At 43.2% G+C, this 26,118-nt stretch overlaps 2 protein-coding genes across 2 annotated transcripts in view; both read right to left on the reverse strand.

Moving 5' to 3' along the window:
• LOC134346683 (uncharacterized) overlaps positions 1-16,043 on the reverse strand; it is a 33,348-nt gene extending 17,305 nt beyond the window's left edge. The window contains exons 1-2 of the mRNA XM_063048190.1: positions 15,968-16,043; positions 1,423-1,731 (exon numbers count right to left, since the gene is read on the reverse strand). Of these exons, the coding sequence (XP_062904260.1) occupies positions 1,423-1,708 (286 nt within the window). The 5' untranslated portion in view covers positions 1,709-1,731; positions 15,968-16,043. The remainder of the gene's footprint in view (positions 1-1,422; positions 1,732-15,967) is intronic.
• A 967-nt stretch (positions 16,044-17,010) lies between these two features.
• LOC134346682 (uncharacterized) overlaps positions 17,011-26,118 on the reverse strand; it is a 75,215-nt gene continuing 66,107 nt past the window's right edge. Inside the window, exons 11-12 of the mRNA XM_063048189.1 lie at positions 19,192-19,321; positions 17,011-17,105 (exon numbers count right to left, since the gene is read on the reverse strand). Of these exons, the coding sequence (XP_062904259.1) occupies positions 19,236-19,321 (86 nt within the window). The 3' untranslated portion in view covers positions 17,011-17,105; positions 19,192-19,235. The remainder of the gene's footprint in view (positions 17,106-19,191; positions 19,322-26,118) is intronic.

Here is a 26,118-nt window from a genome sequence, read left to right on the forward strand (position 1 = left end):
AGCAGGTGGTGAAAAAGGCGAATGGTATGCTGGCATTTATAGCAAGAGGATTCGAGTACAGGAGCAGGGAGGTACTACTGCAGTTGTACAAGGCCTTGGTGAGACCACACCTGGAGTATTGTGTGCAGTTTTGGTCCCCTAATCTGAGGAAAGACATCTTTGCCATAGAGGGACTACAAAGAAGGTTCACCAGATTGATTCCTGGGATGACAGGACTTTTATATGCAGAAAGACTGGATGAACTAGGCTTGTACTCGTTGGAATTTAGAAGATTGAGGGGGGATCTGATTGAAACGTATAAAATCCTAAAGGGATTGGACAGGCTAGATGCAGGAAGATTGTTCCCAATGTTGGGGAAGTCCAGGACGAGGGGTCACAGTTTGAGGATAAAGGGGAAGCCTTTTAGGACTGAGACTAGGAGGAACTTCTTCACACAGAGAATGGTTAATCTGTGGAATTCTCTGCCACAGGAAACAGTTGAGGCCAGTTCATTGGCTATATTTAAGAGGGAGTTAGATACGGCCCTTGTGGCTAGGGGGATCAGGGGGTATGGAGGGAAGGCTGGTGCAGGGTTCTGAGTTGGATGATCAGCCATGATCATACTGAATGGCGGTGCAGGCTCGAAGGGCCGAATGGCCTACTCCTGCACCTATTTTCTATGTTTCTATGTTTCGTCACCCCAGACAACACTGAAGTGTACACCTGCCTAACGGGTCAAAATAATGACAGTGTTGCTCGCTGCACTGTTTGAAACAGTGACTTTTCTATTGCCGATGGTGGGTTAAGACTGTAAAAGACCTGTTGAGGTGAGTTTAACAGGTGTCATTCGTTTATTAGCATAGCTAACGTTATTTAAACTAGCTGGCTAGCTGCTCAGGAGCTACCCTATTGCAGACATCCCACCTCTCCCCAAAGTTCCAGGATTCTCCCGCAAATTGATGGTGCTACCTCCCTGAAATGAGCTTTTGCAGGGTGGGATGTCTGGATATGCCAATTAATGAGGTGTCAGGGCAAAGTGAGGAACAGCAAAAACAAGGGCTATGTCAGGGCTAACAAAAATATTCGTGGGCTGAAAGGCCTGTTTCAGTTGTCATCTATGTCTCTGACTGAGAGGAAGATAATAGTCTAAAGAGCCAGTCCCAATGTTGATAAACCTACATGTACAATATTGTACCAAAGTCTGAAGTACATATATATAGCTAGGGTGCTCAAGTACTGAATATTATGTCTTTCCAGTTACCAAGTAACACTTAATACTACTGAGTTAATAGTCTTTGGCAACTGGAAAGACATAATATATCAAAGTGTACAAAGTCTTAGGCACCCTGGCTACTGTATACATTTATGTTCCTAAGACTTTTGCACAGTACTGTACACGTGTTAAATAAACTTGAATCTGGAATCAGTTATTCATGTACTCACCGAAGAGGGACAACTGTATTATTTTCAGTTCACGGCCATCTACATCCAAACCGTAATCTCCTTGGTCCCCGACTTTTAATCCATTTATCATCAAAGAGCCATTGGAAAGAATAAAACCCAGCCGCAACTTGAACTGTTCACTGGGCTCTACCCGGTTCTTGTAATTCGGGATGTGATGTAAAATGGTGACAGGGCTGTTGTGGCTGCTGATGAACGTCCAAACGATCTCTTGCTTCCGTGGGTTAACTTCGACTTCCGAATCCAGTAAAACTGATGAACCAAGCATTGCAACGGCATCTTCTCTTTTGACTGATGAGGGCAAGAAAAGAAAATGTAACTGTTAAATCCGGGAAGACAGTGGTGAAACACTGGAACCGGGTGACAGAGGGTCAGCGTACGAGGAGCGTTTGTTGGGTCCGGGCCTCAACTTGCTGGAGTTTAGAAGAAGGTGGTCATGGGGGCAGCATGGGGAGGAAGAGAACCTTACTGAAACACATTCAATATTGAAAGGCAAAGATGGAGTGGACACGGAGAGCCACAGCTTCAGAAATGAGGAGGGATTTCTTCAGCCAGAGTGGGGAATCTGTGGAATTCACTGCCATGGAATGGCTTTGGAGGCCAAGTCATTGAGTATACTTCAAGCAAAGGTTGATGGGTCCTTGATTAGTAAGGGTGTCGAAGGTTACGGAGAGAAGGCAGAAAAATGGGTTGGGAGGGATCTTAAATCTGCTGTTATGAAATGGCAGGTCAGACTCAATGGGCCGAATGGCCTAATTCTGCTCCAGTGTCTTATGGTTGTATGACCAAAAATGAGCACCTATTACATTAGCAGATATAAGACCATTCACCACAGTTTAGAACCTGGTTCTGGCAGCCAATTTACACATAATTAACTCTCCAATGTTAACTCAATGTAGGGTAAACTGTCAAAATATTGCAAAGGAGAAGGCAGCTTGGGTGCTTGAGACTGAAACCAAATGGATTGTAGCTTTGGCTGCAAGGATGAAATAAAATACAACTTAATAATTCAGTTTGCCCAGTCTGCCTCTGCCAAATGTAAACACATTTGACGACCCTTCTTCATGCCAACCTATCAACCTCAGCTTAGACCACAAGACATAGGAACAGAATTAGGCCATTTGGCACATCACGTCTGATCCGCCATTTCATCATGGTTGATCCCGTTCCCTCTTAATCCCATTCTCCTGCCTTCTCCTCATAATCTTTCACATCCTGACTAATCGGGAACCTATGAATCTCTGCCTTAAGTGCATCCAAAGAACTGGCCTCCTCAGCTATCTGTGTCAATGAATTCCACAGATTTAGCACCCTCTGGCTAAAGAAATTCCTCCTCAGCTCTGTTCCAAACGGCCGGCTGGTGGTGTAGTGGGATCAATGCCAGACTTCGGAGCGAAGGCTCCTGAGTTCGAATCCAGCCGGCTCCCTTGCATGCTTTCCATCTGTGCTGGGTTGAGCATCGAGCTAGCAACTCAACCTCGTAAAAATAAGAAAGCCTGCTAAAAAGACGGAGTCCTGATGACTCCACCCAGAGTTAAGGGCTTTCAAATGGAGTCCCTCTAGTTTGAAGCTGTACTCTCTCATCCAAGACCCCTCCACTGTAGGAAACATTCTCTTCACACCCATTCTATATAGACACTAGACACCAGACACTAGAATACTACAGCACAGTATAAGCCCTTCAGCCCTTGATGTTGTTTTCTTTCATCCATGTGTCTGTCCAAGAGGTTCTTAAATACCCCTAATGTTTTAACCTCCACCACCATCCCTGGCAAGTCATTCCAGGCACCCTCAACCCTCTGTGTAAAATACTTACCTCTGATGTCTCCCCTAAACTTCTCTCCCTTAACTTTGTACATATGCCCTCTTCTATTGCTATTCGTGCCCTGGGAAACGGGTACTGGCTATCCACCCTATCTATGCCTCTCATAATCTTGTAGACCTCTATCAAGTCCCCTCTCATCCTTCTACGCTCCAAAGAGAAAAGTCCCAGCTCTGCTAACCTTATCTCATAAGACTTGTTTTCCAATCCAGGCAACATCCTGGTAAATCCCCTCTGCACCCCCGCCCATTGATTCCACATCCTTCCTATAATGAGGTGAGCAGAACTGAAAACATTCAACATTCTTTCAACATTCAATAGGTTTCAATGAGAACACCCCCACATTCTTCTAATTTCCTGTGAGAACAGGCCCAGAGCATATAATTGCTGCTCAGATGATAACCATTTAATTGCCAAAATCATTCTTGTGAAGCTCCTCTGAACCCTGTCCTATGTCAGCAAATCCTTTCTTAAATAAGGGGCCCAAAACTGCACACAATACTCCGTGAGGCCTCATGTGCCTTATATATCCGCAGCATTACATCCTTGCTTTTATATTCCTGTCCTCCTGAGATGAATGCTGACACTATATTCACCTTCCTCACCACCAATTCAACCTGCAAATTAACCATCAGGGAATCCTGCATGAGGACTCCCAAATCACTTTACACTTCGGATTTCTGAATTTCTCTCCATCTGGAAAATAGTCCATTCTTTTACTACTTCTACCAAAGTGCATGACCATACACTTCTCGACACTGTATTTCATCTGCCATTTCTTTTACCATTCTCTGAATCTATCTAAGTTCTACTGTAGCCTCTCTACTTCCTCTAAACAACCCACTCCACATTTACCCCATCTAGTCCTTCCAACATTCAGTGTTTCAAATAGATCCCCTAGCATTCTTCTAAATTCCAGTGAGTACAGACCCAAAGCTGCCAAATGCCCCTCAGATGTTAACCCCTTCATTCCTGGAACCATCCTTGTGAACCTCATCTGGACTCTTTCTGAGATATGGGGCCCAAAATGGTTGCGGTACTCCAAGTGCAGCCTGGTCGCCACAGTAAAGGAAGGATGTTGAGGCTTTGGAGAGGGTGCAAAAGAGGTTTATCAGGATGCTGCCTCAATTAGAGGGCATGGGCTATCATGAGAGGCTGGATAAAATTGGGTTGTTTTCTCTTGGGTGGTAGAGGCTGAGGGTAGATCAAATTGAGGTTTAAAAGATTTTGAGAGGCTTAGATAGAATGGACAGGGAGTATCTGTTTCGAGGGTTGTAATATCTAATACCAGAGGGCGGACATTGAAGGTGCAAGTGGGATGTGAGGGGCAAGTCTTTTCACTCAGAGTGTGGTGGATCCCTAGAATGCACTGCCTGGTATGGTGGTAGAGGCAAATACATTGGAGGTTTTTAAGGGATGATTGGTTAGGCACATGGATGTAAGGAGGCTGGAGGGATATTCGCATGGTCTTGGTAGGAGGGATTAGTGTTTGGGTACTTTTTAGCTCCTTCGGCCCAACATTGGCCTGTTCCTGTGATGTACAGTTCTATGTTCTATCTTTGTAGCATCCACAAACTTGGCCACAAGGCCATCAACATCATCATCCACATTGTTAACATACAACGATAAAGAAGTAGTCTCACCACAGACTCCTTTGGAACACCACTAGTCACCGGCAGCCAGTCTTAAAAGGATCCCTTTATTCCCACACGTTGCCTCCTAGCAATCTGTCAATGCTCTGTGCCTGTTAGTATCTTTCCTGTAATTCTCAAGGCTCTTATTTTGTTTAGCAGCCTCCTGAAAATCCAAGTGCAAAATACTGCAGACATCCCACCTCTCCCAGAAGTTCTGGGAGTCTCCCGGAAATTGATGGTGCTACCTCCCTGAAATGAGTTTTTGCAGGGTGGGACGTCTGATACTGGTATAGTTGAAGTCTGCCTGAAGCTGGTCGGTACCTCAGACTGACAAAGACAGAGGTTAAAGATCTCCGCAAACACTCCAGTGCAGGTCTGTAGTACTTGGCTGGAAGCTTTTCATGGGTTCACACTCCCGAAGGCTGCTCGCACATCAGCCCCAAGGGATTGGAATCACAGGATCATCAGGGACTGTAGGAGTTTGTGGTGGTTCCTCCATGTTTTGATGGTCAAAGTGAGCTTAGAAGGACCTGAGTTCATCTGGAAGCAAAGCCCTGTTCTTGCCTATGTCACCTGATTTAACTTTGTAAGAGGTGACAGTATTCAAGCCCTGTTGAGCATTCTTCGTTGATTTCTGTGTAGTCCAAAACTGCCAGTTCTCCAGTGAGATGGCTTTCTGGAGATCGTATGTGGACCTCTTGCAACTTTCTTGGCCGTCAGCAGATTTTGGATCTCATGCTTCATCCAGGGCTTCAGCTTGGAGAAAACTGAATGATTTTGTGAGGACACTCATCTACAGCTGTTTTAAGTCCATTACATGGTGTATTCATTCAGATGCCCAGATGAGTGGAGCTCAGAAAAATAGAGGGCGATGTGTAACCCTAGGTAATTTCTAAGGTCAGGACATGTTCGGCAGTTTTGTGGGTCGAAGGACCTGTATTGTGCTGTAGGTTTTCTATGTTTCTTTAAGTCCTCAAACACAACCTAGACTAATGACTCAAAGCAATCCCTTAGCCGCTGCTCTGTCTCCTGCAACCACTGCTTTGTTGTTGTCCTAATCTCTGGAGCTTTACTTTTAGCCTCTGCCTCAATGCAGGCAGAATGACAGTCAAGCGATCGAATTTACCGAGATGTGGTCTGGTCATGCTACATTCCTTATCTGAATATAACAGTGCTTTGATGTGTTGGGACCTCTGGTGCTACAGGTTATATGGAGGTGGTAATTGGGCAGGGTTATCTTCAAAAAAGCCTGGTTGAAGTCTCTGACTATGATTTGAAATGCATTGTGATGGACTGTGTCTTGTTTGGAGACACCATCATGCAGCATCGTGATCGAATGATTACACTGGACAACAAAGATTATGCTTTCCGAATATAGTTGGGTTTATCTTGTGGATTCTGGGCTAGTGATCATGAAAATCACCTTGAAATTTCCCTGTGATGTACCATATTTTGGAATCGTCTACAGATGTTATTTAAATTTATAATTCAAGTCATTTAAAATGTTGCCCACAACGTAAGTTAAAAAGTTTTCTATCTTGCCCAAGCATGGGCATACTTTGGGTTGCCAACATGACCCACAACAATGGAAAGCAAGAGAAAATCTGCAGATGTTTGAAATCCAAGCAACATACAAAAAATGCTACAGGAACTCAGCAGAACAGGCAGCATCTATAGCAAAAAGTGGAACACAGAACATAGAACATAGAAATCTACAGAACATTACAGGCCCTTCGGCCCATAATGTTCTGCTGACCAGGTAACCTACTCTAGAAACTGCCTAGAATTTCCCAAGCGCATAGCCCTCTATTTTTCTAAGCTCCATGTATCCATCTAAGAGGCTCTTAAAAGACCCTACTGTATCCGCTTCCACCACCGCCGGCAGTGCATTCCACACACCCACCACCCTCTGTGTGAAAAACATACCCCTGGCATCCCCTTTGTACCTACTTCCAAACACCTTAAAACTATGCCCCCTTGTGTTAGCCATTTCAGCCCTGGAAAAAAAAACCCTGGCTATCCACACGATCAATGCCTCTCATCATCTTATACACCTCTATCAGGTCACCTCTCATTCAACATCGCTCCAAGGAGAAAAGGCCAAGTTCACATAACCTATTCCCATAAGGTACATCCTCCAAATCCAGGCAAAATCCTTGTAAATTTCCTCTGTACTCTCTCTATAGTATCCACATCATTCCTATAGTGAGGTGACCAGAACTGAACACAGTACTCCAAGTGGGGTCTGACCAAGGCTTATATAGCTGTAACGTTACCTCATGGCTCTTGAACTCAATCCCACGCCAACACACTATATGCCTTCTTAACAACACTGCCAACCTCCTTTGAGTGTCCTATGGACACAGACCCCAATATATCTCGGATCTTCCACATTGCCAATCTATGTCAGGTCTCACCAATATACAGGTAGTCACATCGGGAGCACTGGACACAGTATATAACCCCAACAGGCTCACAGGTGAAGTGTTGCCTCACCTGGAAGGACTGTTTGGGGCTCTGAATGGTAGTGAGGGAGGAGGTGTAGGGACAGGTGTAGCACTTGTTCCGCTGACAAAGTTAAGTGCCAGGAGGAAGATCAGTGGGGAGGGATAAATGTACAAGGAAGTCACATAGGGAATAATCCCTACTGAAAGCAGGAATTGGTGGGGCGGGGGGAGAGGAAAGATATGTTTGGTGGTGGGATCTCATTGGAGATGGCAGAAGTTTCAAGAATTATGTGCTGGATGTGGAGGCTGGTGGTGTGGTAGCTGAGGACAAGAGGAACCCTATCCCTTGCAGGGTGGCAGGAGGTTGGGATGAGTGCAGACGTGGGTGAAATTGAAGAGATACAGTTGAGGGCACTGTTGATGGTGGGGGAAGGGAGCCCCTTTCTTTGAAGGAGGAGGACATCTCATTCATTCTGGAATGAAAAGCCTCATCCTGAAAGCAGATGCGGAGGAGATGGAGGAATTGAGAGAAAAGTTGGCATTTTTACAAGTAACAGGGTGGGATGAGGTATAGTCCAGCTAGCTATAGGTTTGTAATAGACTTCAGCAGATAAGCTGCCTCCAGAGATAGAGACAGAGAGATCGAGAAAGGGGAGGGAGGTGTCGGAAATGGACCAGGTAAATTTGAGGGCAGGGTGGAAGTTGATGGCAGAGTGGAGTGGAGTGGTAATGTCTGAGGAAAAGAGGGGTTTAGGGTGTTCAGAAATGGTGGAGTGAGAGGAAGATGGAGTCTCCGCGGACCCAAGATCAAACAGCTCAATTGAGCCTTTGCTGTTTATTCTTCAGTGCTAAGCCTGAAAGCTGTGCTTCTATACAATGGCAATGTCCACTCTTCTATCCAATCTGCTATGCAATCACCTTTCAACACCAATCAGCTGTGTAATAGAAACATAGAAAATAGATGTAGGAGTTGGCCATTCGGCCCTTCGAGCCTGCACCACCATTCAGTATGATCATGGCTGATCATCCAACTCAGAACCCTGTACCAGCCTTCCCTCCACACCCCCGATCCCTTTAGCCACAAGGGCCATATCTAACTCCCTCTTAAATATAGCCAATGAACTGGCCTCAACTGTTTAATGTGGCAGAGAATTCCACAGATTCACCACTCTCTGTGTGAAAAAGTTTTTCCTATCTCGATCCTAAAAGGCTTCCCCTTTATCCTCAAACTGTGACCCCTCGTTCTGGACTTCCCCAACATTAGGAACAATCTTCCTGCATCTAGCCTGTCCAATCCCTTCAGGATTTTATATGTTTCAATAAGATCCCCCCTCAATCTTCTAAATTGGGGGGGCGTCACGTGATGACGTGGGATTGAGACGTGTAAATCCAGCTCTCCCGCAACAAGTCAGTAAAGTACCGTTTAAACAAAACAAAGTTAGTAAATATTTTCTGAAAACTATTTATAAACTTTGTAAGATTACTTTACGATATGCCTCCTAAACCGCAACAAAAGAAGTCTGCTGTTGCGAATTAGCCGCGAGACGGGAAGAAAAAAGGGCCTACTGCAACGATGGAGCCTCGGACTCAGGTTGGATCTCCCTCGGTAGAACAGGGAGCAACGGCGGTGGCAACGGCTTCTTCGAAGAAGACACCGGTAATGCGCATGCGCAAACTGACACAACACAAACTACAAGAACCGACAGCCACTGCAATTGAAAATGACTCAGAGTCAGAATCGGATTCTGCAGAGAACATAGGTGAAGAAGAGGAGGAAGAACTGGAAGCGATTGGAAGTAAAGGAAATGATAGTGATCTGAGAGAACCTATATTGCAATTAACGGCTGAATTAAGAAAAGTAAGAGAAGAACTTAGAGATACGAAGATGTGCTATGATAAAGTTATGGCAAGACAGGACAAAATGGATAAGAAGCTTCAGAAGATGGAAAGAGCAATGGGGCATATGAATGATAGAGTGGAAAAAACAGATAATGATTTGCTTGCCTGGAATTCAGAAAGAAACCGACTCTTGGAGAAAGTGGACATGTTGGAAAATTTTAGTAGACGTAATAATATTAAAATTGTTGGTCTTAAAGAAGGTATGGAGGGAGATAAACCAATAGAATTTTTTCAAAGATGGATCCCGGATGTTTTGCAAATGGAAGAGGAGGTTCGATCAATTGAAATTGAGCGGGCACATAGAGCTTTAAGACCAAAACCAAAAGATGACCAATATCCACGATCGATTTTAATAAAATTCTTAAGATTTCAAGACAAGGAAAGGATTCTACAGGCAGCTGCTCGAGCTGCCAAAGATAGAAAAGGACCATTGATAATTGAAGGGAACAAAGTTTTTTTCTATCCTGATATAAGTTACGAACTTTTGAAGAGAAAGAAGAAATTTAATCCAGTGGAAAAAACCCTATGGGAGCATGGATATCAATTTACACTGCGTTATCCTGCAACTTTGAAGATTTTTTTGTCTGGTGGAGAAAGAAGATTTTTTGATGATTATCAGAAAGCAGAGCAGTTTGTGAGAGATTCTCTGAAAACTCACCAGACACAAGAACAAACCCAGGAGAGAGAGATAGATTGAAGATGAAGATTGGGTTAAAGCATGGACTTGATGGATTTTTGAAGCTGGATGAATGTCTAAATATATTATTAATTATATGAGGGGGGTAAGAAAGGTTAAAACTGGAGGAATATTAGTTGGGACAGTAATACTAATTTTGTCTATACATATATAATGTTTTTTTTGTTGCGGAGGAGCTGGAAGAAGCACTGATCGATTGCTACGCTAGTCATGTGTGCAAGCGTGGCTTTTGCCACGACCCGCAAAATGGAGGGGGGTAGTGTTGTGTATCCTTTCGTTCACAACATTAGTGGGGGGGTATTTTGTTTTTTCTTTTTTTGTACTTTTTCTTTCTTCTTTTTTCTTTCTGCCTGGAAGGTTGGGAGGGAGACACATAGCAACATGGTGAAGTTTAAAGAGATTCCCCAAGGAACTATGAAAGTTGAGAAGATAAATAATGTTTTAGATTGGAGTAACTTTGTGAAGAATAATGACTAATTTATTGAATTTTTTGAGTTTTAATGTTAACGGGCTTAATGGACCAGTGAAAAGAAAAAGAATCTTAACACATATTAAAAAAATGAAATAGATTTAGCTTTTTTACAGGAAACGCACCTAACGGAAACAGAACATCAGAAACTAAAGAGAGATTGGGTGGGTAGTGTTGTTGCGGCTTCATTTAATTCAAAAGCGAGGGGAGTAGCAATTTTGATCAATAAAACGTTACCAATTAGAATACAAAATGTAATAACTGATTCTGCGGGGAGATATGTGATTATACATTGTCAACTTTTTTCTGAACTATGGACTTTTATGAATATTTATGCACCAAATGAAAATGATGCAAAATTCATACAAGCTTTTCTGAATTTGGCGGATGCGCATGAAAAAATATTAATTGGAGGAGACTTTAATTTTTGCTTAGACCCAGTCTTAGATAGATCAACCAAGGCTGTTATAAAATCGAAGGTAGTAAATTTAACTTTATCATTGATGAAGGATTTAAATCTGATTGATATATGGAGAAGAATCAATCCTAAAGAAAGAGACTATTCGTTCTACTCTCATAGACATAAAACTTTCTCAAGGATAGATTTGTTTCTATTATCAATGCATATTCAACACAGAGTGAAAAATATGGAATATAAAGCAAGAATATTATCAGATCATTCCCCTTTATTAATGACAATAATAATGGCTGATAAGGAAGAAGTGGCTTATAGATGGAGATTTAATTCAACATTATTAAAACGTCAAGATTTTTGTGATTTTATGAAAAAGCAGATTCAATTTTTTTTGGATACAAATTTTCATTCAGTGGATGATAAATTTATATTATGGGATGCGATGAAAGCAGATCTTAGGGGCCAGATAATAAGTTATACGTCTAAAATTAAGAAAGAATATATGGCAGATCGAGATCAATTGGAAAAAGAGATTACAAAAATAGAAAAAGAATCTCAAAGATATATGTCAGAAGAAAAACGAAAATAACTTGTCAATAAGAAGTTACAATATAATACGCTTCAGACATATAGAACGGAAAAAGCAATTGTAAGAACTAAACAAAGGTATTATGAGTTAGGTGAGAGAGCACATAAAATTCTTGCCTGGCAGTTGAAAACAGAACAAGCTTCCAAAACAATAAATGCAATTAGAACAAGGGCAAATAAAATATCTCATAAACCTCTTGAAATAAATGAAACTTTTAAACATTTCTATTCTGAATTATATCAATCAGAATCCCAAAATGATGTTAATGAGATAGAAAGGTTTTTATCACAAGTTTCTCTTCCAAAATTGAATTTGGAAGAACAGAAGGGATTAGATATGCCTTTTACAATAAAAGAGGTTGAAGAAGCTTTCGGATCACTCCAAAGTAATAAATCTCCAGGTGAAGATGGTTTTAAATCTGAATTTTATAAAAAATTTAAAGATTTATTATTTCCTCTTTTTATGGAACTAATACGTCAAGCAGAAAAAATACATAAACTTCCAGAATCTTTTTCAACAGTGATTGTAATAGTATTGCCAAAAAAAGAGATCCTATGAAACCAGCATCATATAGGCCTATTTTTTTATTGAATACGGATTATAAAATAATAGCAAAAATTTTATCGAATAGATTATCTAAATATTTACCAAAATTAATACATATGGATCAAACAGGATTTATTAAAAATAGACAATTGGCAGATAATGTAACTCAGCTACTCAGTATAATTCATTTGGCACAAAAAAGGGAGGAGATGAGTATAGTAGTAGCCTCGGATGCAGAAAAAGCATTTGATAGATTAGAATGGGGTTTTTTATTTAAAGTACTAGAAAAATATGGGTTAGGAACATCTTTTATAAATTGGATTAAAACTTTAAATTCTAACCCTAAAGTTAAAGTGGTGACAAACTCTCAAATTTCAACACCATTCCAGTTAAAAAGGTCAACTGGACAAGGTTGTCCACTATCACCTGCTTTATTTGTATTGGCGATAGAGCCATTAGCAGAACTAATTAGAATTGATCCAGATATTATGGGTTTTAGAGTTCATCAGGAGGAATATAAAATTAATCTTTTTGCCGATGATGTTTTGATCTATTTAACAAATCCACAATATTCGTTATATAAATTATCTTCTAGATTGGATGAATATGGGAAGGTATCAGGTTACAAAATAAATTGGGATAAAAGTGAAATTTTACCTCTTACTAAAGGAGACTATAGTCAATGTCGATTAGTAACCCAATTTAGATGGCCGGTAAATGGTATAAAATATTTAGGTATAAGACTTGATAATGATCTAAAGAATTTATATAAATTTAATTATTTACCACTATGGAAAAAAATTCAAGAAGATCTTGACAAATGGATGATATTACCAATAACATTAGTAGGTAGAGTCAATGTTGTAAAAATGAATATATTTCCCAGATTACAGTATCTGTTTCAAACATTACCAATACAATTGCCACAGAAATTTTTTCAAGAGTTAAATAAATGTGTGAGAAAATTTCTTTGGAAAGGTAAAATGTCAAGAATATCATTGGAAAAATTGACATGTAAATTTGGGTTAGGAGGGTTACAACTTCCAAACTTTAAAAACTATTATAAAGCAAATCAACTTAGATTTATTACATCTTTCTTCGATGATCGAAAACCAGCATGGATTAAAATAGAACTAGACAAGATCGGAGAAAATAGACCTGAAGATTTTATATATAAATGGGAATCTAAATTGATACGGGAAAAGAAAGAATCTCCTATATTAACACATTTGATTGATCTATGGAATAAGATAAATGTTGATAATGAAACACAGAAATCTCTATTAGCAAGGAGACCTTTGTTCCAAAACAGACTTATTCCTTTTACAATGGACAATCAACTTTTATATAATTGGTACCAAAAAGGGATTAAATTTATAGGAGATTGCTTTGAACGAGGTATATTGATGTCATTTGAACAATTAAAGGATAAATATAAAATATCTAATAATACTTTCTTTTGTTACTTTCAATTAAGGGCTTACTTAAAAGGTAAGCTGGGTCAAAGAATGTTTTTGCCAAAACCTAATGAAATTGAAATTTTAATCCAAAAAGGGAAAATTAAAAAATTTATTTCTTGTATGTATAATTTGATTCAAGAACAGACAATTAAACAAGGAACCCATAAGTCATAGCAAAAATGGGAAACAGATCTGAATATTATTATTGATGAAACAAATTGGTCAAGACTTTGTCTTGACAGCATGACAAATACAATAAATGTTTGACTTAGATTAGTACAATATAATTTTTTACATCAATTATATATTACACTGCAAAAAATAAATAGATTAAATTCAAATTTTTCTGATAAATGTTTTCGGTGTAATCAAGAAGTTGGTACCTTTTTACATTCTACTTGGTCTTGTTTTAAAATTCAACCCTTTTGGATAAATTTAAGAATCTTATTGGAACAAATTATTGCAATTCAACTTCCACATAACCCTGTATTATTTTTATTAGGTGATATTGAAGGGATAAAACCAAAACTTAAATCGAATAAATATCAGAAAGAATTTATAAAAATTGCATTGGCAGTAGCTAAGAAGACTATAGCAGTTACTTGGAAATCTAATTCGTATTTAAGTATGGATCGTTGGAATAATGAAATGGCCAGTTCTATTCCACTTGAAAAAATTACTTATAATTTAAGAGATAAATATGTAACATTTTTGAATATTTGGCGCCCTTATTTACAAAAGATAGGATGGCATATTTAAGTGCTCTGATAAAGACTTTGGTCACTTGGGGAAAGTAACGAATAATTATACCAAATTCATTTTGAATCCCACGGAGCATGTGGAAACCTTCCAATAGCCAGGCAGTTCTTTTCTTTTTTTTTCTTTTTCTTTCTTTTTAGGTAGGACTATATATGGGGGGGAGGGTAGATTCTTTTTTTTCATGTATTCTTTTTGAAAATTCAATAAAAATTATATTTTAAAAAATCTTCTAAATTCCAGAGAGTATAAGCTTAGTCGATCCAGTCTTTCATCATATGAAAGTCCTGCCATCCCAGGAATCAATCTGGTGAACCTTCTTTGTACTCCCTCTATGGCGAGAATGTCTTTCCTCAGATTAGGGCGGGGGTCCCCAACCTTTTTTGCACTGCGGACTGGTTTCATATTGACAATATTCTTGCGGACCGGCCGACCCGGGGGGCGCGGTGCCAATGGACGAGAGTAGCAGTCAAATACGCTGGGTTTACCCCGAAGACTGCAATGACTATGAAGCCTTGCACGGGCACCAGTGCACATGCATGTACGATTTTTTTTCTACAAATCGTTTTTGGCGATTCTGTTCCGGGTGGGGTGCTAATCACGACCGCAATATAGATGATAATTAGCTAATACACTGAATTTTGTTTCTAAAAGGGTTTATCTAACGAATTTAATATTAAACACACAGCGCATATTTTCCTCGCATGAACATAGTGATAAGTCAATTATCAGGGGAGGGAAGCTCAACAAGCCCTTCGGTGCCCTATCCCGGGGAACATGCGCCAGCGCGCAGATCGACCGGCTATACGCCCTACATGTAGACCTTTGCCACCCGGGAGTCACCCGGCTTTTCCACTTCGTGAAAGCCCGGAACCTGCCTTACTCCCTTGAGGAGATCAGGATGATGACCAGGGACTGCCAAGTCTGCGCAGAGTGCAAACCGCACTTCTACCGACCCGAAAAGGCACAACTCATCAAGGCCACCCGCCCCTTTGAGCGACTGAGTGTTGACTTTAAGGGCCCCCTTCCCTCCACCGTACTTTCTTAACGTAATTGACGAGTACTCGCGGTTCCCCTTCGCCATCCCCTGCCCCGATACCACTACCATTTCAGTTATAAAAGCCCTACGCAAGCTCTTCACTCTGTTCGGATACCCATGCTATATCCACAGTGACAGAGGGTCCTCGTTTATGAATGACGAGCTGCGCCAATACCTGCTGGCTAGGGGAATTGCAACCAGTAGGACCACGAGCTATACCGCCCGGGGGAATGGACAGGTAGAGAAGGAGAATGCCACAGTGTGGAAAGCCACACTCTTAGCCCTCAGGTCAAAGGGACTGCCGGTCTCCCGCTGGCAGGAGGTCCTTCCCGAGGCACTCCACTCCATCCGTTCCCTGTTATGCACAGCCACCAATGCCACCCCTCATGAGCGGCTCTTTTCATTTCCCAGAAAGTCGACCACTGGGACCACCATACCATCTTGGCTGACATCCCCGGGGCCAGTGCTGCTCCAGAAACATGCGAGGAGCAATAAATACTCCCCGATGGTGGAGAGGGTTCACTTACTTCATGCGAACCCCCAGTATGCCTACGTGGTTTTACCTGATGGGCGGTCTCCATCCGCGACCTGGCGCCCGCAGGAGCACCGGGCCCCTACCCTGAACACTCCGTGGTGACTACTGACCCCGTACCCACCGATTTATGTACCTACGAGACACCGTGCACCCCAAACCCTATACAGACACCACACGACACTCCCGTACCGGGCACGACACACACACACGAGGGATTACCGACGCCTAACGTGCTGGCATCTGAAGTCAGGCCGGAGCCAGCACAACCGCCATCGCCGGTGCTACGTAGGTCACAGCGATGGACCCGACCGCCTGATGGACTTAAACTGTAAATATACTTGTTGTAAATATTGTCCGTCACTTCACCCCGCGGGACTCTTTTTAAATAAAAGGAGGGGTGAATGTGGTAAACCATGTATATATGTTGTAACTCGGTTACCTGCCTGGACACACCCCTCTGCTGACTGCCCGTGGCTCCTCCCACAGATCCTGTATAAAGGAGTTTGCCTTGCTCCTCCCCCTCAGTCCGGGGGCAGACACTCACTGTGGAGATCGTATTGTACAGCGAATACGCCTTTCAGTATTTTACCAAACCTCAGTCTTTTGGAGTAATTGAAGGTGCTTCACACGGTCCAACAGAGGCCCGGAATTAGCATCAGGTAGACGGTAAAAACTCTCGATCTGCACCATTTGTCCCTAAAGTGTAGATTGACACCAAATTTGCTCAGAGTCGCTGCCGAGTCAGTTCTTTAAAAACAAGGAATAGTGTTGTTCACACCGCCTCCCTGAGGGTTTCTGTCCTTTCTAAAACTTTGGAGATGAGGAGGGAATATCTCAGCAGATTTAATCGAGGGGTCAAGCCAAGATTCAGTCCCGATTAAAATGTCAGGATTTTCAGTTTCGATAAATGAATTAATCACAGCCTATTCTTCCTTTTCGACTGCGGTCCTCCCAGGGAACCATCAACTCGATGAGGACATCAGGCTGGTGACGCAATGGCATCAACGCCGGACTCCGGAGCGAGTTCGAATCCAAGTCGGGTCACCCCCGAGCGCGCTTTATTTGAACACCCCCGACTGAAATCCCACGCGGAAAATGCGAGGCAGTTTTAAAAGTCATGCCGCAGGCCGGGTGCAATTCAATGTGATCGTGCGGCTGCAAAGCCGAAATGGAAGCTCCTTACCTTCGTTATTGCATACTCCGTGCAGGGACAGCAGCAAAAGGCAAGCGATCGTCCACATCTCCAGCAGCCGATTAAACTCCGGGACCGCTGCTGCCCCAAACCTAAAGTGAAGTCAGAGACCCTTCAAAGCCCGGGGACCCCGAACTCTTCTCGCACCGCGGGGCCAGAAACCAGCTGTTAACCAAAATAAACAGATACAAAACTGGAACCCCGCTGATAAGCAACCAAACTCATATAAGTGATAATACTTTTAAACGCTCATGAAAGCACTCCCTTGGTATGCGGCCCTGTGGGGGGGGGAGGGGGGCGGGGCTGTGACGTCGATGAAGATAGTTTGGCGCCCTTTTTTTGGGGGCGGTCTCTCTGCTGGCTGTGTTCACTTCCACCCTCCAACAGAACAACATCAGTCAAACTTTATTGACTAATACTGTTCTGTACTGGTATTCCACGCAAACCAGAGTACTCCTTTCATCCAGCTGATCATTTTCCAGCAGCTCCTGATAGTTGCATCGGTCTGTATTTGTGAAGCAAATTCCCTCCCCCATTCCGAATTTACGCTCAGTTCGGAATTAGTCCCATCACAGATCCCTGTGGAATACCGCTATCCACCATCAGCCTACCACTCTTTGCTGCCTGCCAATCAGCCACTGCTTTATCCATGCTAGAATATTTCCTGTGATACCATGGGACCATAGCTTGTTAAGCAGCCTCATGTGTGGCACCTTGTCAAAGGCCTTTTGAAAATCCAACTACACAACATCAACTAATTCTCCTTTGTCTACCCTGCTTGTTATTTTTTCAAGAATTCCAACGGATCTGTCAGGCAAGATTTTCCCTTGTGGAAACCATGCTCACTACGGTCTATTTTATCATGGGCTACCAAGTACCCCAAGACCTCATCCTTAATTATTGTCTCCAACATATCCCCAACCACTTAGGTCAAACTAATTGGCCTACTGTTTCCTTTCATCTGCCTCTCTTCCTTTTTGAGGGATGGAGTGATGTTTGCAATCTTCCATTCCTCTGGAACCATTCCAGAATCTAGTAATTTTTTAAAGAATATTACAAATGCCTTCACAATCTCTTCAGCCCTCTCTTTCAAAACCCTGGGGTGCACACCATCTGGTCCAGATGAATTACCTACTTTCAGACCTTCCAGTTTTGCAAGAACCTTCTCTCAATAAATGGTAACTTCACACATTTTGTGACCCTGACAACTGGAACTTCCACCATACTGCTAGTGTCTTCCACAGTGAAGACTGATGTAAAGTAGTTATTCATGTTCGTCCACCATTTCCTTGCCCCCTATTTCTACCACTCCAGCATCGTTTTCTAGCAGACCGATATCCACTCTCACCTCGTTTTTACACTTTATGTATCTGAAGAAATATCTAATATCCTCTTTAATACTATTGGCCAGCTTACTTTTGTAATCATCTCTACCTTCTTAATAACATTTTAGTTACGTTCTGATGGTTTTTAATAGCTTCCCAATCCCCTAACTTCCCACTAATTTTTGCTCTATTATATGCCCTCTCTTTTGCTTTTATGTTGGCTTTGATTTCTCTTGTTAGCCATGGTTTGTGTCATCTTGCCTTTAGAATACTTCTTCCTCTTTGGGATGTATATATCCTATGGCTTATGAGTTGCTTACAGAAATTCAAGCCATTGCTGCTTTGCCATCATCCCTGCCAGTGTTGAATTCCAATGAATTCCTGCCAACTCCTCTCCCATGCCTCTGTAGTTCCCTTTACTCCACTCTAATTTCCTGCTGAACTTGCCCCCAAGTGTTCTTGTATGCAGCGGGTGACCAATCTGCATACAATTGTCAAAATTAGGCCTGTATTCAGTAGGTTGATTTATGAAGGCCATTGTGCCAAAAGATTTCTTTATGACCCTATCTACCTGTGATGCCACTTTCAATGAGTTATGAACCTGTATTCCCAGATCCCACTCCTCTGTACCTTAACCGTTCACTGTGTAAGACCTGCCCGGAAGGTCCTACCAAAGTGCAACACCTCACTCTTGCCTGCAAAAATTATACAAACATTATGGTAAATACAGGTTAACTAGAAATAGAATAAAGTAATTATTTCAGTTGGATTATAATACGAATTCTAAATAAGCAACAGCTAAAATAAACTACACTATGAGTGCAAGTAATATTATGATTATTTTACATCCCCTAGTTATTCCTCAGATCTATACTTTATTTTGACTAATGCAAACTGGATCACAATTCACTGTGCTTATAGTTCACCAATGTGTATGTCTTTTATCGAGAGATGTCTTCTTCTTCTGTAACTAGTCTCCGGTATGTCCAGACAATAATCCCTCTTCAGGGTAAAGTCCATGCTGTGACAGGACTAATTCCAGTGCTGTTATTTCACCTGGAAGAAAACAAAGTGCTTGTTATTATCAATCATACAGAAATTTAAATCATTCTCGTTTGGTCAATTCCTCCCTGTTTACACACATCAGTCTTGCCCTTGTACTGACTGATACGCAGTATGTGTTACTCTCTCCATTTTCTACAATCTCCCTCTTGCAAAGCACAGAATTTGGAAGGTGCACTCACACTCTCCCTCCCACAATGGGAGCCCTTTCTTCAGTGCCCATTTCCTCATCCGATTCTGCATCATCCTGCTCATTGGCAATCCTTGGGGTAATGGTCTGTTGTTTAGATTGTACAAGGTTAGGTGTGATGGTGACAACACACAAATCCATTGTTTTAAAAGATCACTCGTTGTTTTGACCAGCCCCTGATACTTGGGGGTAACAGGGTACTTGATACACCAATGAATGCTGTTCTTGGCAGCCCAGTCTTTCACAGCTTCTCCCAAGAAATGAGACCCATGAACTGATTCTATCACGTGAGGGTCCCATTAATAACTGACTCACTTCTGTGCGTGATCTTGGTCAGCTTTTGGACAGGAATTTCCGTTGACGATAGACCTGAATGGGTGGCAAGCAGAATTGATAGCATTGCTGCTGTGGCAGAGGTCCAATGAAATCAGTCTCCTGTACATGAGCCGGACCAGCCTCCCCCACCCCCCACCCCACCCTTTTAACGTGGACAGTCGGCTTCTCAGAGAGTGCTGTCCTTTTAACCCACTGACAAGTATCACGTGCAGTAATAACTTGGAGTCACAGAGTCATGGAAGAGTACAGCACAGAAGCAGACCTTTCAGCCCATCTACTCTGTGCCAAACCATTTTAATTGTCTATTCCCATTGACCTGCACCAGGACCAGAGCCCTCCCTACCCCTACCATCCATGTACCTATCCAACCTTCCCTTAAACGTTGAAATCGAGCTTGCATGGGCCAGTTGTGCTGGCAACTCGTTCTACACTCTCATGATCCTCTAAGTGAAGAAGTTTCCCCTCATGTTCCCCTTAAACTTTTCACATTTCACCTTTAACCTCTGATTGTAGGCCCACCCGAACTCAGTGGAAAAAGCCTGCTTGTATTTACCCTATCTATACCCCTCATAATTTTGTTTGCCTCTATCAAATCTCTTCTCAATCATCTACATTCCAAGGAATAAAGTCCTGAGTTATTCAATCTTTCCTTATAACTCAGGTCCTCCAGACCTGACAACATCTTTGTAAATTTTCTCTGTACTCCTTCAACCTTACACGTTTTCTGTAGGCAGGTGACCAAAACTGCACACTTTACTCCAAATGAGGCCTCCCCAATGTCTTGTACAACTTCAACATAACATCCCATCTCCTGCACTCAATACTATGATTTATGACCAGTGTGCCAAAAGTTTTCTTTACGACATTATCTACCTGTGACACCACTTTCACTGAATTATTGACCTGAATTCACGGAGCGTTCCACACTCCTCAGTGTCCTACCGTTTGCTGTGTAACACCTACCCCGGTTGGCCCTACCAAACTGCAAAATCTCACACTTGTCTGCATTAAATTTCATTTGCCATTTTTCAGCCCATTTTTCCAGCTGCTCCAGATCCCACTAAAAGCCATTATCACCTTCCTCGCTGTGCACAGAATCCCCAGTCTTGGTGTAATCCGCAAATTTGCTGATCCAGTAAACCATATTTTTATCCAAATAGCTGATATAAATGACAAACAACAACAGACCCAGCATCAATCCCTGCGCGCACCCCACTAGTCACAGGCCTCTAGTCAGTGAGGCAACCACCTGCTGATTTCTGGTGTCCTCTGCAAAGCTAACATCCAATCCAATTTGCTGCTCATCTTGAATGCCGAGCGAGTTAACCTTCTTGACCAACCTCCTATGTGGGACCTCGTCAAATACCTTGCTAAAGCCATGTACACAACATCCACTGCCTTGCCTTCATCAACTTTTCTGGTAACTTCCTCGAAAAACTCTCTAAGAATGGTTAGACTTGACCTACCATGGACTTCTTTAGTCATGTCTACAGGTAGTCGTATACCTCAATATTTCACCCATTTGATTGCTATGCAGTCCCAAATGACTAGCCATGTTATGTGGCAATTTTCAGATCTATTCGTAGAGTTACTGCCTGCCCCCGCAGGGACTATCCCTGTTTCTGTCAGCTTCATTGCTACCTCCCTGTCACCCCCACAGCCATTCCATTCGCACTGCCCGTGAGTCTGTATTTGTGCACCCGACTCGGTTCGTGCTGCACCGGGAAGGTGACAGCCACCAGTCCCGCCCGCTGGCTGGAATCGCCTTCCCCTGCTGCTGCAGAACTGCACCTGTGACTGGGTTCAGCGAGACAGCTCCCCACCCTGGACACCGGCTCTCCAGCGACTGGAGCCGTCCGTAAACCGGGGTGGCGTTTGTCTGTTTCGGACAACTGTCCATACGGTACACCCCAAGCAACAGGAAATGGAGTCGCCCTGTGGGGGAGATGGGCAGTTTCAGCACGGTTCCTATCCACAGGTACGTGGGCTACACTTTCCTGTAATTTGCTGACTCCTTCCCAGCCATTATTTGCCTGTCCTGCAATGTACCACTTCCCTGTCACCCTAGAGAGTTGCTGAGCCCTCCCCACCCTGGTGGTGGGGCTCTCCGAGAGCACCCACGTCAGAATAGGGAGGTCGGGTGTCAGAGTGACTTTGCTTCCTCCTTTCGGTTAAGGCCTTCGTCTCCACCAACACCCAATAGCAGGCTGGTAGTTGTTTTGCAAAGGGTCTGTATTACTCTGCTGCACCAGCCAGGATACAGGACCAGAACCCTGGGACAGAGTGATGCATATACAGCCGAGGCAATTTGGTTAAAGTGTACTGTCCACCTCTCCATGTTGATCCTGTGACTGGTGACAGGGGAATGGAAAAGAGTGCATTGCCCTGATCTATGACCGTATACTATTTCTTGTCTCCTGTGACATGTCCGAGGCAGCTGCAGTTAATGGAGGGGCGTGTTTCTTAACTGGTGATAACCACCATCTTCCTCCGGCTGCTGTCCGGTTTCTTCCCTGGCCAGGCAGGACTGCTAACCCAGACGTTGCATGTCTGATCACACCCTGTTTTAACAAACCTGTGACAGTATTTGAGACTTGCGTTGAGAGTTCCTGTCTGGCTGCATTGTTCTGTGGTACAAAGGCTGCAAAGCATCAGACAGCATCACTCCACCGAGGGCAGCTAACACGGATGGCCGAGAGGACAACCAGGGTCTCCCTCACCATCTGTGACAGTTATCGGAAGTGTTTCAGACAAAGAAGTGTAGTGGAGAATCCCCACCCATCCCACAATCTCTTTGACCCACTATCATCTGGAAGGAGGTACAGAAGCATCAGTTCTAGGATGCCAGACAGGGGAACAGCTTCTTCCCTCAGACTGTGAAACTAATGAATACCCTGCCACCACTGAGGTCTCATCACCAGGGTCAGTGTGTGGTTTACTGTATATTCTACTGTTTACAGAAACACTCGGGTATGCACACCTCTGGTATCACGTATAGATTTTAACCTGCTGTATTCAGACTTGTGAACAGAGCACTTGAATGATTAAGGCAAACACAATCTCACGGTCTACTTCTTCGTTGCCTCTGCACCTTGTTTGTCCATCTGCACTGCACTTCCTGTACCAATATGTTCTGCATTCATTTATTTCCTCTTTTCCTATCAGTACTTCTGTGTAGAGTAATTTGTTCATCTAGAATGCAGAAACGGAAGATTCTCACTCTATCTCAATGTATGTGACAATGATAAACCAATTACCAACTATTCTGGGTAGTTTATGGAAGTTGCAAAGCGATCTGAGCCGTATTTTCCACAGACATCAGCCAGGTGTCCTGATATCAGGGAGGAGAAGATGGCGGTGTGACACAGCGCGCAGCGGCCACTCCGGTGAATGGTGTCTGTTATCTGTCAAGTAGGGTGCCGTGCACAATCCTGATTTGATGGAGATGGACGTGAGAGTATGGAGGATCATCTGGAAAACTTTTGAAATGCCTGCTTCGCTGCAGCTGCTACTGTGTGGTAACCGGAATCTCCGGAGCAGAAGGCCCTGAATCCTTGGCTTTGCTTGTTTCAGCGGCCGGAGCGAGGTCAAAGGCACTCGGCAGAGGATGGCGCTTGGGAGGCTGTATCGGAGGGGCTGGTTGGAGGCTCTAAGTTTTCAGACGGACGGACTCAGTGTCGGCTGTGGTCGGCTGCTTCCAAGGCATCGGCAAGTTGACGGTGCCTGGAGGTTTGTGGCAGGGAGTTTCTCCCTTTTGCCACCTGCTATCGGGGCTCGGAGTTGATCGACTCGGGGACATTGAGACTTTTTTTACCGTGCCCATGGTTTGTTCTTCATCAAATTGTGGTATTGCTTTGCACTGCTGTAACTATATTATAATTATGTGGTTCTGTCAGTGTTAGTCTTTGGTTTGTCCTGTTTTCTGTGATATCACTCTGGAGAAACATTGTGTCATTTCTTAATGCATATGTACGCATTTCTAAATGAAAATAAAAGAGGACTGAGTGTTCTCATAATCTAATCTAATTTCCTTTGTTCCACTGAAATATCGATACACCTGATAACAGCTTCTCCTTTTCAGATTTGAAACTGAACTCAAACATATTATGATCACTACTTCCAAGCGGCTCCACATACAATGGATACCGAGAACATGAGATGAGGAGTCATTGGAAGTGAGCCCGTAGTTTGTGGGTCTATTTCAGTGATGGGGCAAGTGAAGTTACCCCTTCTGGTTCAAGAGCCCAATGGTTGAGGGGTAATAACTGTTCCTGAACCTGGTGGTGCAGGTCTTGAGGCACCTGTGACTTCTTCCTGATGATGGAAGAGAAAAGGACATGGCATGAATGGGGGAATCCGTGATGGTGGATGCTGCTTTCCTGTGACGGTACTCTGCAGAAATGTGTTCAGTGGTGGGGAGGGCTTTACCCATGATGGACTGGATCATATCCTGTACTCTTTGCTAGCTTTTCTGTACAAGGGCTTTGTGGTTTCTGTACCAGGATGTGATGCAACCACACATCTATCGAAATTTGTCAGTTTCAGACGACACTAAAAGACACTAGAATAGAAGTTGTGCTGACCATATATTCCTTAAAAAAAAGTACTAAACCCACACTACCCCGTAACCTTCTATTTTTTTTCATCCACATGCCTGTCCAAGAGGCTCTTAAATACCTAATAGACAGGATGCAGAGTTGGGCAGAAAAGTGGCAGATGGAGTTCAATCCGGATAAGTGTGAGGTGATGCATTTTGGAAGGACAAACCAGAAAGTTGAGTGCCTAATGTTTTAGCCTCCACCACCATGCCTGGCAAGTCATTCCAGGCACCCACACCCTCTGTGTAGAAAACATACCCCTGATGTCTCCCCTAAACTTCCCCCCCGCCCTAACTTTGTACATATGCCCTCTGGTGTTTGCTATTCATGCCCTAGGAAACAGGTACTGGCTATCCACCCTATCTATGCCTCTCATAATCTTGTAGACCTCTGTCAAGTCCCCTCTCATCCTTCTACGCTCCAGAGAGAAAAGTCCCAGCTCTGCTAACCTTGCCTCATAGGACTTGTCTTCCAATCCAGGCAACATCCTGGTAAATCTCCTCTGCACCCTCTCCATAGCTTCCACATCCTTCCAATAATGAGGTGACCAGAACTGAACACAATACTGTAAGTGTGGTCTCACCAGACATTTGTAGAGTTGCAACATGACCTCTCTACTCTTGAACTCAATCCCCCATTAATGAAGCCTAGCATCCAAAAAGCCTTCTTAACTATCCTATCAACCTTTGCAGCGACCTTGAGGGATTTGAACCCCAAGGTCCCTCTGTTCATCCACACCCTTAAGTAACTAACCATTAACCCTGTACTCAACCTTCTGGTTTGTCCTTCCAAAATGCATCACCTCACACTTAGTCGGATTGAACTCCATCTGCCACTTTTCTGCCCAACTCTGCATCCTGTCTATGTCCTCTTGTAACCTTTCACAAACTACAGCTCCAACCACAACTCCTCCAACCTTCGTGTCATCCGCAAACTTACTCACCCATCCTTCCGCCTCTTCATCCAGGTCATTTATAAAAATCACAAAGAGCAGGGGTCCCAGGACAGATCCTTATGGCACTCCACTCGTCACCGACCTCCAGGCAGAATAGTTTCCTTCCACTACTACTCTCTGCTTTCTTCCTGTAATCCAATTTTTTATCCAAACAGCCAAGGTTCCACTGATCCCATGCCTCATGACTTTCTGGCTGTCTCTCGTGGGGGACCTTGTCAAATGCCTTGCTAAAATCCATGTAGACCACATCTACCGCCCTTCCCTTATCAATTTCTTTTGTTACCTCTTCAAAAAACTCCATTAGGCTCGTAAGGCACAACCTTCCCTTCACAAAGCTATGTTGACTATCCTTAGGTAGACTGTACTTCTCCAAGTGTTCGTAGATCCTGTCCTTAAGAATCCTTTCCATTAGTTTGCAGACCACTGACGTAAGACTCACCGGTCTATAGTTGCCAGGATTCTCCCTATTACCTTTTTTAAACAAGGGAACTGCATTTGCCATTCTCCAATCCTCCGGCACCTCCCCTGCAGCCAAAGAGGATTCAAAGATCATAGCTGCTGCTCCAGTGATCTCTTCTCTCACTTTCCACAGCAACCTGGGGTATATCACATCTGGCCCTGGGGACTTATCAATCTTGATGTTTTTAAGAAGATCCGATACTACTTCTTCCTTAATCTCCACATTTTCCAGCACACAGGCCTGTTCTATTTC

Source organism: Mobula hypostoma, chromosome 5, assembly GCF_963921235.1.
Source record: "Mobula hypostoma chromosome 5, sMobHyp1.1, whole genome shotgun sequence".
Classification (NCBI taxonomy): Eukaryota; Metazoa; Chordata; class Chondrichthyes; order Myliobatiformes; family Myliobatidae; genus Mobula; species Mobula hypostoma.